Raw genomic sequence first — 16237 nt, 5'->3', positions numbered from 1 at the left:
TCCCACGAAGGAATATCTCACTCACTTGTGGTAGATTTTGAGGTATCCTCCAAACCTTCACAATCTTGTCAGGAGCAAATCCACAGCCCGGATGCTTCCGGACCTCTCTTGCCCACCTAGGGTTTCCAAGGAACCCTAGAGAGCAAGTTTGTTGATGAATACAAGGGGAAATAAGATTTGGCTTGGTAGAACAGTAGATCGGGTCATCCTCTATCGTTTCCCCGGAGGGATTTGAGTTTGGGTGGAGGAGGGAGATCTGAGGCTTTTAGTGTTTCTAACAATGGAGTATGAGAGAGAGAGCTCAAGAACAACTTGTAGTGTAGTGCCTACCCCTTCAGAGGTAGAAGAAGGGGTATATATAGTGTCGCTTGAATTATGACCGTTGATGACTTGCCACATAAGCAGATTCCTCGAGAAATCCGGTCAACCGGACCTGGCGCCGGACAGGCCGGCGCAGAGGCCGGTCAGACCGGGCCAGGACCGGGCCAGCCGGTCCAAACCGGATCTGGGGCCGGATCCTGACCGGGCGGCTTCTTTGGCATACTGGACATCGTCCGGCTGGCACATGGTGGGGGCCGGTTGGCGCCGGGGCGCCCTTCCCAGCACCCGGCCCAACCGGGTGTGCGACTGGACGGAGCCGGTCCAGACCGGGTCGGCGATCGGACGGGCCGGTCTGCGCCGGGATGGCCGGTGCCAGGGTCGGTCTGACCGGGCCACTGACCGGTCGAGGCGGAAACACCCTTGTTGATTTTTCATTGAAGTGGGGGGTCTCCCATTGCCTTCTTGTTCCATTGATATACCATTATACCTTTTTGGCTAATACGTGGGAATCATCTTGTAGACAAGTATTAGACCAAATACTCTAGCACGGTGTCATAGTTACCAAAATAATGGATAAAGGTAAAATACCCTTACAAAAACTGCACTGAGTAATAGATATAGTAGGATATATGCCTTTTACTCTCCGGAGGGGCTGAACCTTGGTAAAACCCGTGTCCTGTGCACCTCGCTTCGTAGATGGCTACGCCACCTTACCCTGCATTAATAAAGTGTTGCACCATGTAGCACCTGCCGTAGTCATATCCACGACAATATAAATTCTCGTAAGATGACATGACCATTTCTGAGTTTTTTTGAAATGAGAAGATGAGAATACTACGGTTAATTTTTCGGTTATTCTATGTCTCAGTCAACTGAAATTTTCTCAAGTCTAAGTCACTTACAAAAAAGTGGTTGAGTTGTATTTTTCAGTTAAAAAGTGCAATTATACTTTTCTGCCAGAAATGTGCAACTGAACCGAGTTGCACCTTTTTTTAAACTGTAGTTGCACTTTTATGAGGTGACCGAGATTTACGAAAATCTCGGGTCAAGTGAGATATAGGCACACCCAATTTTTTTATAATAGTTTTACTAGTTAAAATTGTATCGATGGTCTCGCAGTACATACACTCGAAGAATGCGTGTCCCAAGTATACTTGTGTGTTCCGTTAAAATATTTGAACAAAAGCAAAGTCAGACAGAGGTGTGGCGAAATGGAAATCGCCGTGGCCGTTCTAGTCGAGTCGAGTCGGGGTCGCCTTCGCCATCCGTCCGTGGCACTGGCACGCCATCCTTCTCCTTCTTCCCGTTAAAAACCATTCAGCATAAAACCCTGGCCCCCGTCGCGCGGCCACCTGTCCCCTTCTCCCTCCTGCTCCGCGCGAAGCGTCTCGCTTCGATCCTTCGCTTCCCCGGGACTCCTGCCATGGCGGCCACGGCGGCGGCGGATGGCCCCGAGTGCCCCGCCACGCAGGTCGTGGGCGCCGACGGGGAGATGGACGGCGCGGCGATGGAGCGGTTCGCGGCCGCGGCGGGGCTCGCCTCGCGGGGCCTCTCCTACGCCGTCGTCTCCATCTTCGGGCCCCAGGGCAGCGGTGAGTACTATCCACCTACGGCTTCTCCTCGTGGCCGTGGTGTTCCTAGCCAACGTTTTTTTTGCGGCGGTGGGAACGATAAAATCGGCTTAGCAATTAACACGAATACTCGTTCCCGTTGTGCGCGTCGTCTGCGATTTGATTTCATTCCTGGAGTAACGTGCAATCCGTTTCGTCTCCTACGGTGCGATTGCGTAGGGCAGTAGTTACCGGTTTTGCTTAGGTAGTTCATCAATTCGAAAATTTCCTGACGGCTAGCGGTTCTGAATTCCTGATGGCTACTTTGTTCACCCACCAGGGAAAAGCACCTTGCTCAACCGCCTCTTCGGGACAAGCTTCACGGAGATGGATGCCTTGAAAGGGAGGTAAAGGCTGAGTCGTCTTCTCTTCAGTTGTTCCATTTCCTAGTGGCATGCATGCAAGCATGTGGAATTGATTGTGATGTTACACGCGCGCTGCTTTTATGTTAAGTACTTATTGCTCTGCTTCTGATGCCAGGAACCAGACCACTAAGGGAATGTGGGTTGCCAAAGCTGTTGGCATTGAGCCCTTCACTGTTGTTATGGATTTGGAGGGGACGGATGGGAGGGAAAGAGGGGAGGTGAATCATTTTCTGCTTGCAAATCTGTTCGATGTTCAGATATTCTGCTTTCAGTTTTCTTTGTTTTATGCCAGATTCTGTGGATGAACCATATATTCCTCAGTCTTTAGCATTCATTGAGTCCTTTGCCTCTTATATATGTTGATTCATGTCCTCAAAAGTAGTACACATAACTTATTTCCTTTGTACCACAAAGTGTTTAACCCGCTGAGAAGAAAATGGCTGCCATTCACATGCTGCATTAGTAACCTTATTAAATTCCTATGTAGTTATGCTCTTGTTTCCAGCACAGAATGGAGGTTCTCAGTACTCGTGGTTGCATCAAGCTATAAATGGAGTAGTACAGCTTGTTGACTATTTTGCAGCCTAAATACAAGCAATTGATCTTGAGCTATAAATGCAAACAATCAATCCCTTCATCGACAACAATTTGAACTAGTAGAATTTCAGTCATCAACTTTTTTTTTAATAAAAGGAGGGAGCGCTGCATTGGGTGGTGCACGGAGCCATCTTTATTACAAAAAGTATTACTACAAAGTATCAAGTTCTATAAAATGAAGCCATCAACTTAAACCATACATACCCTGTCACTTCTGACTTCTGACCATAAATTTGACGTTTCTTTTGTTGAGTGAGGCTCTTTACCTTTTGTTTCCACTTTTTAACTGATTAGTATTATCTCCGCTCTCAGGCGACGTTTTCTTATTAAGTGTCTGTTATTTGTGCAGGATGATACTGCCTTTGAGAAGCAGAGTGCCCTTTTTGCTCTTGCAGTTTCAGATATTGTTATGATAAATTTGTGAGTTGTGATGTTGTTCAGTATACTTTTGTTGGTGACTTATATCTAAATTAGTGCAATGGGCAGAGAGCAATTTTGCTCAACCTAATCACGTGGCTTGGTAAATATGCACTCTATAGGTGGTGTCATGACATAGGCCGAGAACAGGCTGCTAACAGGCCCCTTTTGAAAACAATATTTGAGGTAATCTCAGTTGCAGTGAGACATATGGAGTACTATTTTTGTCTAATTATGAAATTTTTCTTATGATTTTTTTTTGTCTATTCAAGGTTCTGATGCGTTTATTCAGCCCTCGCAAAACGACACTGCTACTTGTGATTCGCGACAAAACAAAGGTTTGTACAGTTCTAGAAACCGAGACGCACAATTTTGTTCTTCTACCTCTGCATTCAGATCTGCTCAACTTGTATTTATTTAGATTACGGAAGAGAACTCTCCCCTGGCCTCTGCATGATTCAATGCACACATCCATGCTTAACATATATGGAATAACTTGGTCAACAGGCAATAGCACCCATGACATTTTTATTTATAAAAACAGCTGTGGGGCACCACAGGGAGGCCAGGCCTCGAACCATGATGGGGCTTAGCGAGCGCAGAAGCCGCTAGCAAACTGAGTGGCATTCAGTACTCATGCTTCGTTATTATTTTCCTCTTCTTTGCAGACTCCTGTAGAGTATCTTGCCCAGGCTCTAACGGAGGATATTCAGAAGGTGTTCATGTCTTATTTTCTGCTCACCTTTCTTTTCCCTTTTGTCATACTGTAATAATCATATTTTTTTTGTTTTTACCAGATATGGGATTCTGTTCCCAAACCAGAAGTCTTCAAGGAAGCTGCGCTAAGTGATTTCTTTAATGTAAGTGCATGAGTTTTACTGAAAGTGGGATTTGCGTATATCGACCGACATATATTTTCTGCAATATAAAGGTGGATGTCACTGCTTTGTCAAGTTATGAAGAGAAAGAAGAACTATTTAAGGAGCAGGTATATTAGAAGATAATATACTTTACTTTTCTCTCACGTACTGGTTGCAACTATATTTTAGTTTAGGGGGTTTGTTTGCGGAGTCAGTATCTAAGTTAGTCCTTATTTTTGAGAGATAAGACCTTGTAGTGTACCGTTTAATTTTTGTTACTTCCTTGCAGGTTGGGAAACTCAGGAACAGGTTTATTAACTCAATTGCTCCAAGCGGTTTAGCAGCTGATAGAAGGGGTGTGATACCTGCTTCAGCTTTCTGTATTAGTGCGATGCAGATCTGGAAAGTAATACAGGAAAATAAGGATCTAAACCTTCCTGCTCACAAGGTTAGTTTATTGTGGTTTCTAATGACAGTGTTGTGAGACAACTACACTTCATTGGGTACATAAGCATGCTTCAAAACAGTTTTATATTATAAATTATACATTTAATTTTCTTTCCTTCTGCATTTTGTAGGTCATGGTTGCTACTGTTCGTTGTGAAGAGATTGCAGATGAAAGGCTTCGATCTTTTATGTCGGATGAGGTGACCTTAGTAACTTACTCTTACGTTATACTTGTTCTTAATTTTTTCTTCTTGCTACTGAACAACACGAGTAAAGTCTTTTGTACCAAGCAAGTTGTGGTAGGCTAGAGATGAAACCCAACAAAAACTTGTGGCAACCAAAGAATAAAGAGAGAAAGAATAGAGTACAATAAAAGTAAATTAAGGTTCCGACACGTGGATTGCTGATTTCCATGCAGTCATATCAAGTGTCAAATCTATAGGTACATTCCAATTTAGTGGCAGACCCAGGAACATTTGGGAGCCTGGGCATATTGCAAATTTAAACGCTTAAGTTGCTATTTTTTTTGTTCAAATTTCTATGAAAAAAAAAAATGAAAGGAAGCACCTCCAGCAAGCTTGGGCAAGTGCCTAGGCTTGAGGGATGCTGGATACGCTTATGTTCCAATCCTTCCAAGTCCCCTTTTCACCGCCTCCTCCCATGTGAACTTTGGTCACCCTATCGTTCGTATTGCCGCCACCCTTTGAATCCCACTATTCACTGGTGCATCTAGATGTCTCTATTGGATATGCCCAAACCACCTTAGTCGGTGTTCGGCAAACTTCTCGTCGATTGTTGCCACACCTACCCTATCATGTATTACCTTGTTCCTGGTTTAGTCATTTCATTTGTTGGTGAACCACATTTGTGAACATATCCTTCCAAGTATTGGTTTCACTATCACATGCCCGAAAACTCGTCACCACATTGGTAAACATATCCTTGACGAGGGTAATGTACTTTGCTAGGACTTTATGTTTCTTTAATGGCCACAACATGGCGGTCCTTGATATTTTTTTTTTTTTTTTTGACTGTGACTACGGCGGGCATAAGCCAGCCTGAACATATATTCAGTCAAGTTGCCTATGAAGCCTTTCAGCCTCTACAAGATGGGTCCAAATGGACCAGAGTACACAGGGGTTACAAGGATGGAGAATAAAAAGAAAAACACACACCCACAACACACAAGACCGAGGAGGAAAAGTGGCCACCCCACAAACCTATGGGGCGGTTGCCGATGAGAACTCATCGCAACCCAAGTACAGCGATCACAAGGAAGAGCCCAGGGATACGCAAGAGGGGCACTACAGCTCTAGTCCTCGCCGGAGTAATCGAACGGCATTGGATCGCCGAGACTTAGCAACGACACTGCACCGTCGACGTAATCGAAGGGAAGCGCGCAACCGAGACCACCCTACGCACCGACACCATCTGCGTCGAGGGGGCTGCCGAAGGGTCGCGCGCGGCCGAGACGACGCCACGACGCCTGTGTGCCGCCAGCTAGAGTCGAAGGGCATCACCAAGCAGAGACACACCCATTGAGCACTCTCGCAAAGAGCACCCTCAACGCGCCACAGAGCTCCGACAAGGACCCGACACCGGAGCCCAGCAACCGGCAAGAAGAAGTCACCACCACCGCTGCCACGGCTCACCTCGCATCGGAGAGGAGACCGCACCCATGGACGCCATCTGCAGAACCATAGGGCACACCGGTACAGAAGGAAGCAGCGTCCCCTGCAACTGATGGCAAGACAGAGGGGCTCAACACCCAGCCACGACGGCCCCCCGGGTGGGAAGCGCGTCGCCACCATGGCCGCCACTGCGAAACCATGGCACTCGCCAGCCCCAGCGGCAACCCCCTGCAGGCTGATGTCTGAGTAAAGAGGAGACGACTCTTGCAGCCACGCACCGACCACCACAGGCCGGCACACCGCAAGCAGGCACCCTGCCGCCCGACGCCACGCCGGCCAGCGAGAGGAACCGGCTCACGCCCCCTGCCGCCGAGCTGCCGAACGTCGAGGCCTTGGAGGGGGGCGCCCTGCCACCGATGCAGGACACGACACCACTGCAAGATCCAAGATTTGGCCCAGCCGAACCCGCCCCAGGCCTGCAGGCCCGCAGCAGGCCCAGATCGAGCCCGAGCCGGCGCGCCGCCGGCAGAAACGCCCTCCGTCGACGCATCCCCCGCCGATGCGCCGCCCAGAGGCCACCAAGCTCGCCAAGGAGGCTCCGCCGAGCCTCACTGCGCCGCCGGGCAGAGGAGCGGAGGAGACCGACGCCACCAGATGCGACCGCCCCGCGAGGCCGCCCTAGCACGCGAAGAGGAGATCCCGCCGCCGCCGGCACCGCCCGAGCTTTGCCCGGCGGCTCCCGCCGGCGGCGGCAGGGGAGGGGAGGAGGGGGGTGGCTGTTGGACGGGCTAGGTTTCCGCCCCTGCCGTCGCCCGCGGGGGCGAGAGCAGGAGCCACGAAGCGTTTCCTGTCCTTTCTCCTCACCCGTCCTTGATATTTTGTCATATGCCTTCTCCAAGTAAATGAAAACCATATGGAGGTCCTTATGATCCCTATATCTCTCCATAAGTTGGTGTAGCAACAAGCATAAACCAAATTGTCTATTGTGACGTTCATCACTCTTCTCAAGTGACACTCAGCAACTCCTTCCGAGAGCTAGTATGGCCCATAAGCTTAATTCCTCGTTAATTAATACAACTTTAAATACCCTCTTTGTTCTTGAAGTAATGTATTAATATAGTTTTCCTCCACTCTTTGAGAATCTTTATTGACCGAAATATATGCCTAGCCGCCTAGGGCTTCCCCCCTTTCATCCTTTTAGGGCTTCCTTAACCTCAAGCTCTTGGATCCTCCGCACGAATTTTTTGTTGGTGCCCTCAAAGGAGTCATCGAACTCAGGCATAGCGACGCCATTCCCACCAGTGGACAACCATCAAACTAAATCTCTCCATCTTTTTTTGATCTCCTCGTCTTCCACTAGAAGTCGACCAGTCTAATCCTTGATGCATTAACTTGGTTGAGGTCGATTGTCTTCCTCTCACGAATTTTCCCATCCTTGTAGATGTTGTTTTCGACTTCCCTTGTGCCTAGTAGCTGATATAGCTCATCATGGGCCCGTCCCTTTGCTTCCCTCACAGCTTGCCTTGCTTTCTTCTTGGCCTCTTTGTACTGCACTATATTGCTTGTGCTCCTGCCATGCCTTTTGGACATCCTCATTCCACCACCATGGGTTCTTTAGGCTAATGCCTTCATAATACAATGATAGATTTTTTCCTTGCTAGGAGAACAGGGTAAAATTGATGATAACCCCCCCCCCCCCGTTGGGGGTACTTTTATCATAACCCCCCTTTGTGTCGCTGACACGTGGGGCCGGACCCCACATGTCAGTGACACAAGGGGGGGTTATGATAAAAGTGGCACCAACTAGGGGGGTTATCATCAAATTCCCCGGAGAACAGATAGGCGAGCATGTTTGGATTGTAAGATGGTACCTAGAGACTAGCGTACCTACAAATGAGAAGCTCTTTACTCAAGGACATCTTAGGGTCTACAATCTATTGGTAGCTACCAATAGATTGTAGACTATAGCAAAACCTAAGATGTCCTTACCCTCTCGATTCCTATATCCCTACCCAAATCCCCCATGTACCCCATCAAGCCCCATTTTTTATGTACCCACATGAACATCATATCTCCTTGAGCACCTAGCTACCAATAGATTGTAGACTATAGCAAAGCCTAAGATGTCCTTACCCTCTCGGTTCCTATCTCTCTACCCAAAGCCCCCATGTACCCTATCAAGCCCCATTTTTTATGTACCCACATGAACATTCATATCTCCTTGAGCTTCTCATTTGTAGGTATGCTTCTAACCATGCCCTCCAAGTCCTCCCAACAATGTCTCTTGATGCTCGACATTCAGGACTAGATTCCCAACAACTAGTTTGTCTAGGATACTCATATCCCTATGTCTTCTTACATAGACCCTTACGATGATGTAGCGCTCCACTAAGGGGGTAACTTCCTGGACCTTGCTCATTTAACACCACACCTGGGTTACAGTATGCTGTTATTGAGAGGGTTACACCCCCAACAAGTTTCTATTGGCTTTCATATCCATAGGAATGGCAAGTTTTTACGTTGGCTCATCAAGCCTATCACAACCCCCCTCCTTTATGCTGGGGTCCGATTATGCCTAAAGAAAATTGGCGGAGTTTTTCTTTTGTTTGTACCTTGGGAATTAAATATTTCGCTCTGCAGGGTTGGTTGGAGCTAGAGGCAGCTGCAAAATCTGGTCCAGTAACAGGTTTTGGAATGAAGCTCAGTGCCATTGTTGATTCTTATCTATCAGAGTGAGTGACTGTCTATACTTTTCTTGGCAACGTTCTTTGTACAAAATTAAGATAATCACTCGGTTGTCATGATCCATAATGCTTGTCTTCTCGATTAAGAAATTCCTGAACCTGTTAGTTTTATTATGTGCTGCTCGTTTGCTTCAGAGGTGTAATACTAAAGCTTTTCCCTTGCACACGGTATGTTCAGTCTTTGTTTCGTTCTAACTCTGTGGTTATATATTGCTAGATACATTTCATGTACTGCATATATGGAAAGTAATTGTTACCCAACATATCAATCGATGGATGCACCCACTTATTTTCGTTAGTTTGTCATGCTCCTCTATCTACCAGGGATTCGTTCCAGCATTCTGAACCAGCTTTTACCTATTTTTCTTGTCAGATAGCCAATAATTTTCTGCTCCATGGCTCTACTTTTCATAGCAAATTATAAGTTGAGCACAACACAGTTTAGCAACCGCAAACTGAGGCTAGATGTTGGTCATATCCTCTTATGTTCTTTAAACAGCAGTGGACAGTAGTCATACTCGGAAGCTATATAGTTCATAATGATTCTCCTCCAATGAAGAGCTCCGAACGTCCAGTACTCAATCCTTAAGGCTCTTATCTATGAGGATGCTTACGCAGTTCCTAGTACTGGCTAAACCTGAATACCAAAGCTTGAAGCCGGTATTCTCAACTTCCCTCGCCTTCTGGCCCGCCCATCTAGTCTCGTGGACACAACGGATATTTACACGCTTCCTAATCGCAGCATCCACTAACTCCGGTACCTTCCCGGTCTAGGATCCTACCCACCCGCAACATATTCTGAGGTGTACGGTTTCTTAATGATTACCTCACTTTTAAAAATACTGCCATTCGTTTGTACTGTACCATATTCTGAGGTGTAAAGTTTCATGTGGTGGAAACCTGTAAAGAATCTTGCTTTTTACAATGATGATTTCCTTGTAGCATTTTCTTTTGTTCTGACTCAACTGACTTTATTTGGGTGTTTTGGCACTACAAAGTAGTACAAATGTAGAGATGTTTGGATTGTTTTAGTCGGTGCTTCTTTTAGTGTGTCTTGATTCTTGAAAGCACATGAAGAAAATGGTCTTGACATTTATTTCGTATGGTCTGAGCTTAATGCATTTTCTTGCAGGTATGACATGGAAGCCATGTACTTCGATGAAAGTGTCAGAACTGTTAAGCGTCAACAGTTAGAATCGGATATTCTACATGTACGTTGCTCATTGATACTCTTATTTCACTCTTGACTTGAAGAAAGTAGCATTGTAACCAGTTAGGATGATTTCTTACGAGGATGCCCATCTTGCTTTAGTCTGATACCATGTCAAGCTTTATGCACTAGCCAACGCAACCAAAACTCCTAATTAATAAGCGCTACTGCAATTCACTTATGCACTTTAACACTCCCTCACGCGCGATTGGAAGACAAGTCAAACGCTGTAGACTCAGAAGTAGGCTCAAGAGGCTTTGTACATGGACCGGTGAGGTATGACTCAAAAGGCCTATACGTGACAACGAGGGGGCAACAACAATTTTAGAATAAATTGCGAAAACCAGGATTCGAACTCAAGACCTTAAGCTCTAATACCATGTTGTGAAGTGAGCAACTGACATTCACACGGGCCAACGGCCAATACATGTACAAGTGTGGCAATATGCAGAAAACCCTTAGGATAAGGCACTATACATCCCTAACACATCATAGGTCCTTAAACTATTTCAGGGTCTTTCACATGGACCCTTGAACTTTGAAAATCGTCCCAGGCGGTGGAAGTGCAGTTAGTGAATTATCCAGGTCCGAAGCTGCCCCAATGCATTTGACGTCCCAGTTTGCACGTTGACCGGTGACATTTCAGACAGGGGACATGTGCGTGTTCATACCGCTGAGTTCCTAAAGTGCAGGGGGCTGTCCTCACCATACGGCATGCTGCGGCAGGTCTCACTGCTGCGTACTTATGGCTGAAGTTGAAGTCGGTGGCCTTGGTGCGGTGTAGCATACCTCTGGTGTCACGGCCAATATGCTGCTGCCGTCTACCGAGCTGAGCTGCACCGAGTCTCAGGCTTTGACTTTTGGTGTAGCATGGCTGAGAGGGGGTGTTACAGTATATGTTGATTGCCCACCTTCTCGCCATAAGTTCGGACTTTTGGTTCTAGTGGTGGTGCCTGGAACTTAACATCAAAGTACCAGCTATGGCAGATGTAGGCGGAGATTTGGACCCGGGTGATCCACTAGTGGCACATCCAGGACCCAGATGGCAGTTTTGTAGTCTCAGGACCTAGACAAGACCTCGAAATAGTTGTCTTATAATACACTTATTCTATATTCAGTCTAGGTGGATAAATTTCTTAAGCTCAGTGCTTGGCCTATGCCAGTTTGGCCTATGCCAGTTTACATTGTTGGCTGTTGTGGTGTACATATATTTCAGTATCAAGTATTATCTTGCAAACATCTCAGACACTCAGTTTAGAATCTTTCTTATGTTCTATTAAGTTAGCTGAAGTAGATACTGTGTCTTACCAATTCTTAGAAAAATGAAATGGGATGTTTTGATTTTTATCTTGTGTTGTTCACTTGGTCTCATCTTCTGCAGCATGCGTATCCTGCTTTTGAAACAGTGGTGAAACATCTGCATTGCACGGTCCTCGATAAATTCAAAAGTGATCTAGAACAATCATTGAGGACAGGTGGGAGATTTGCTGTAACAGCTCGTTACTGTGCCCAGTCTTCATTAGTGGAGTTTGACGTTGGATGGAGAGGTAAAGAAACAACTACCTGCCTCTAGATATCTTTGGGATCAAATTATTTGGCGATTATTTGACCAGTGTTATCTTGTCATGTGCTTTATTCTTCAGGTAGTGATGTACATGATTAGTGATGTTCTATTGATAAATTTGGGTGACATGTTATTAATGTGACCCTGTAACCATATGCAGTATTGTGAAAATATATTTCTAATGTTTTAATACTGCTTTCATTTTTTATCTTCACAATAATGGATGTAAGGTTGCTCTCAACAACATATTGCACTTCGAGTTCAATTAGCTTTTGCTTGTTGATCATGCTGTAAGCAGTAGATTCATGGTTCATATGCTTACTCCTGGAATTTGTATTCCTCATTTGTGTATGTTTTTAATAGATATTCCTATTTATATGAACTACTTTGACCAATTTCTTCTTTGTTTCCATGCAGATGCAGTAGTTAAACATGTGGACTGGGATGGTACAAGTATTAGAAACAAACTACAGCAGCATGTAGAGGTTCATACAGAATCTGTTAGGAGTGCAAAATTGGATGAACTAAAAGCTACCTATGAGGTATTTTCCTATTCACCGGACAGTGAAATCTTGAGACCCCAGCATGCTTCCCCCTTTCTTTCTGAAATAACAGCAAGTTCCTGGAATCCTTCAGTTAGAAGTTTTTACCACCATGACAGTTTTTTAACTTGTTCCATCTTCATGCTTTGCACTTCATCATTGAACATTGCAGAAAAAACTCTCGGATGCACTTTCTGGACCTGTACAATCAATCCTAGAAACTGGCAACCGAAACTCTTGGGCATCTATTAGGAGATTATATAGGCGTGAGACTGAAAATGCTATACTGAGATTTTTAAATTCCCTTTCTGAGTATGAGCTGGACCAGACAGCTTCTGCTCAAATGGTCTTAGAATTAAGGGAACATGCAAGATGCACAGTAGAAAAGAAAGCTCGAGAAGAAGCTGGAAACGTTCTTATGCGTATGAAAGAAAGGTAGAACTTTATTCCTTCGTCCTTATGTGTATGGCAATGTAAGGATGGCACTAACGCCAATATATCATTAACATCTTTGCTATCTGTTCTGTTTATCCATAGGTTTTCCACTGTTTTGAGCCGTGATAAGGATTCAATGCCAAGAACATGGACAGCAAATGAAGATATACGTTCAATCACCCGAGAAGCACGCTTGGCGGTATTGATGATTCACATATCCAAAATTACTATATTTCCATTCTTGGGTGAAGCCGTCATCTGAAATTCACGTGTACAAAAAATAATAATCTGTTTACCGTCTTCAAATTTCAGGCTCTAAGACTTATGTCAGTTATGGCAGCTGTACGGTTGGACGAAAAACAAGATAAAATAGACCGCGCTCTCATGATTTCCCTTTTAGATGGAGGACCACTTTCCCAAAAGAGGAGCATCGAGTTCACTTCCGATCCACTTGCTTCAAGCACGTGGCAAGAGGTGCTGACTCTTATACTTGTCTCTCTACTACGTTTCTGAAGGCACAAAAGTGCGAAATAAATTGGAACTTCTTTTATTTCGTACAGGTGTCACCAAAGGATACACTAATCACACCAGTGCAGTGTAAATCCATCTGGAGGCAATTCAAAGCAGAGACAGAGTATCCTGTTGCACAAGCAATTTCGATGCAGGTCTGTTTTCTGGGTCATTTCCTGCCCAAGTGCTCATTCAATCAATCAGTTCTTTCATAGCCGTAGTCTATGTTTATTTGAGCGCAAATTGGTATCTACGTTATAATTTAGATCGTTGAAAGTTGAATTGATAGGATAAGTCAAATTCTTATTTTCGTTGGGGGTGGGGGCAAATTATTCTACGTTTTCCCATTTAACACCCTAAAAAAATGGCTACACTTAATTTTTCCAAGTCTAGGGGGGCAGCGGCCCCCACTGACTTACACATAGCTACCTCCGTTACTCTGAATACTAGTGCTTGTAGTCTCGTTATGTGGAATTGCGTTTATTAGGTATATATATGTTGGTATATTTGCAGTATGTGGTGTGCTGATCGAATTCTTCCTGTCCAACCATTCCGCCAGGAAGCACACAGACGTAGTAGCAACTGGTTACCACCTGCATGGACCATTCTGCTTCTTGCTATACTTGGTTTCAACGAATTTGTGTTTTTTCTGAGGTAATCGTCTCCTGAAGTAATATTTCTATGGTTGAATATTTGAATTCTCTTTTAACTTCTGATGTTGGTGGGCTAATCAAGTTAATTTCTTTTGACCGTGATCAGGAACCCTGTATATATTCTGGGGCTGTTTCTCGCCTTTGTACTGTCTTATGCTGTTTGGTTGCAATACGACATAACTGCTTATTTCCGCAACGGCAATGTAAGGATCTGCACACCTCTTTTGACATATATTAGTTCCAGGGTTCTCCCTTGATATTACGAGTCGAAGTTGTTTCTACCAAGCAATTTCTCATCTATTTTCACAGCTAGAACCCATTGCATTTTTTCCATTTCACTTTTACCTTAATTTCCAGTTGCCATGGTGCCATTTGCAGGTGTCTGGACTTCTCACCATTTCGTCAAGTCTTCTCCCCACTATCATGGAGATCGTAACTGCGATCGTCAACATGACCCACAACAAGAAGCATTCTTCGCACATGTCTCGCGCCGGGCCACACCATGCTCAAAGCTTCAGTAACCAGACGCGGAAACACGCTCAAGTGCACTACCATGCTTCTCCAGACTCGGCGTCCTCGTCCTCCTCGGTGGACTCGAACAGTGACAATGAGTCTTGAAGCCGCTAATCACAAACGTCTCATGGAAGAGCCGCTTCAGTATTCAGGGGCGGGCTTTGTTGCTACACGATGACCTGATGTGCAGATCAACAGTAGAATGAACTGTAAAGTTGGCCATTTGCTGATTACTAGTATATGGTAATATCCACGGACTGTAGCTACGTGTGCAGTGTATCGACTGTAACGTTGGCATGTGCAGACTCGAACATGATTGTGTCAAAAAGGATGAAAAGAACTCTACATAATACTACATACGTACATATCCGACAACCCAATTTCCATGAAACTACTATAGTTCCATACACAACGCATGTTTACTGGTGGTACTGTTCAGTGACCAAGGTTTGTTTTATCTTGGGTAGGATACTCTCCGATCGATGAACCCGCGATATCTTTGGTTCGTACATTTGATGTGTACTAGCAGCGTGTACGGCCTGTCACTAGGGCATTGTTAACTGAAACAGCCCCTTAATTGAATTGTTTCCTAGTTCTTGCGGGTATATATGTGAAATTAAGCTGCTCCTCCCACATTCCTGGTTCGTGAGATATAGAAAACAAAAATTAATGTACAGCCTATTTCAGAAGCATGCTCTCTCTTTATTTATCACACTCATCAGCTTAATGAACATAGGCCTTAATTTAATCAGCACAAGCCAAGTTCGACTGCTTAGCTCCCAGTAGTTCCAGGTCGATCCGGCCCCCTCACAAAGCGCGCTCTCCACAGACGGAGAGCCAGTGCCAACTACGCAACTTATTCTTTTCAACACGTGCATGTCACGTATGCACGGGCAGTAGAGGCAAGGGGGCCCTGGAGAGCTAGCTACGTACACACGTCCTCCGTGTTACACCGCGTGAAGGATGGCTGCAGCCACCGTCTCCCAGGCGTGCTGGCGCTCGTCGCCCTCGCGGCCACGGCCACCGGCGCCGCTGCCACCGCCACCGCGCTGCTTCTCTTTGCAGTCTCGGATGCACTGCTTCCTCTCGTAGTCGTGGGTGTGGTGCTGGCATTCCTTTTGGCAGCGGGACTCGCACTCGCCACCGTGGCTCTCCTCTTGCTGCTGGCCGTACTTCTCGTGGCACTGCTTCTTGCATTGCGCCACCTGTTGCTGTTGTCCAGCCATCCGCTCGCATTCCGTCTTGCACCGTCCGAGATCCTCCCGCTCGGTCTTCACCTCCTTGATGACGGCATCCTCCTGCTGGCCGTACTTCTCATGGCACTGCTTCTTGCACTGCGCCACATGCACGCCCTTCCAATCGCAGTCCTTCTTGCACCACTCGACATCCTCCCTCGGGTCCCGCCCGGCCTCCACCTCCGCGGCCGCCACAGCCACCAGGAGGAGCCCGGCGAGCAGGAGACACCACACCACACCACCATTCCCCTGGGAACCCATGGCTAGCTACGTTGACAAGTCTGGCAGAACGATGAGATGGCTATGGATGGGCGAGACGCTGCAGTATTTATGCCCGGGCCGACGAGGGTAACGTGGCGATGCGCTCGGCAACGTGGAAGCTGCGAGACGCCGTGTCGCCATCGCGGCATGCAGCGAGCCCACGTCGCGCGCGCCCGGGGTTTGGTGTGACTTGGCCGGTAGCATTGCGAGCTTCCAGCTGCGCAGAACGCGAGTGCGTGCAAGGGGGCGTGCAGGTGGGGAATGGATTGTTTTGGTGCCGAGGTGTGTAGTAGTAGGTGGAGCTTGTCGTCTTTGGGCCACG

The 16237-nt window shown here is 46.3% G+C and overlaps 2 protein-coding genes across 2 annotated transcripts; one reads left to right on the top strand and one right to left on the bottom strand.

Annotated features, from left to right (window-relative positions):
• Positions 1-1744: 1744 nt before the first annotated feature.
• LOC124695980 (protein ROOT HAIR DEFECTIVE 3 homolog 2-like) lies at positions 1745-14790 on the top strand. Its single transcript, XM_047228775.1, has 22 exons — positions 1745-1913; positions 2212-2278; positions 2412-2514; positions 3243-3313; positions 3433-3496; positions 3583-3648; positions 3979-4026; positions 4108-4170; positions 4242-4298; positions 4460-4618; positions 4749-4817; positions 8889-8980; positions 10125-10203; positions 11584-11749; positions 12184-12308; positions 12481-12743; positions 12846-12942; positions 13056-13217; positions 13304-13408; positions 13813-13907; positions 14013-14109; positions 14285-14790. The coding sequence occupies exons 1-22, from the start codon at positions 1745-1747 to the stop codon at positions 14522-14524; spliced, it is 2457 nt and encodes an 818-aa protein (XP_047084731.1). The 3' UTR covers positions 14525-14790.
• A 576-nt stretch (positions 14791-15366) lies between these two features.
• Positions 15367-15915, bottom strand: LOC124695979 (antimicrobial peptides-like). Its single transcript, XM_047228774.1, has one exon. The coding sequence runs from the start codon at positions 15913-15915 to the stop codon at positions 15367-15369; it is 549 nt and encodes a 182-aa protein (XP_047084730.1).
• Between the last annotated feature and the right edge of the window lie 322 nt (positions 15916-16237).

The sequence above is a fragment of the Lolium rigidum genome, chromosome 3, assembly GCF_022539505.1.
Source record: "Lolium rigidum isolate FL_2022 chromosome 3, APGP_CSIRO_Lrig_0.1, whole genome shotgun sequence".
In the NCBI taxonomy this organism is placed as follows: Eukaryota; Viridiplantae; Streptophyta; class Magnoliopsida; order Poales; family Poaceae; genus Lolium; species Lolium rigidum.
The sequence above is the reverse complement of the archived record's forward strand: the minus strand, read 5'-3'. Positions and strand labels throughout refer to the sequence as shown.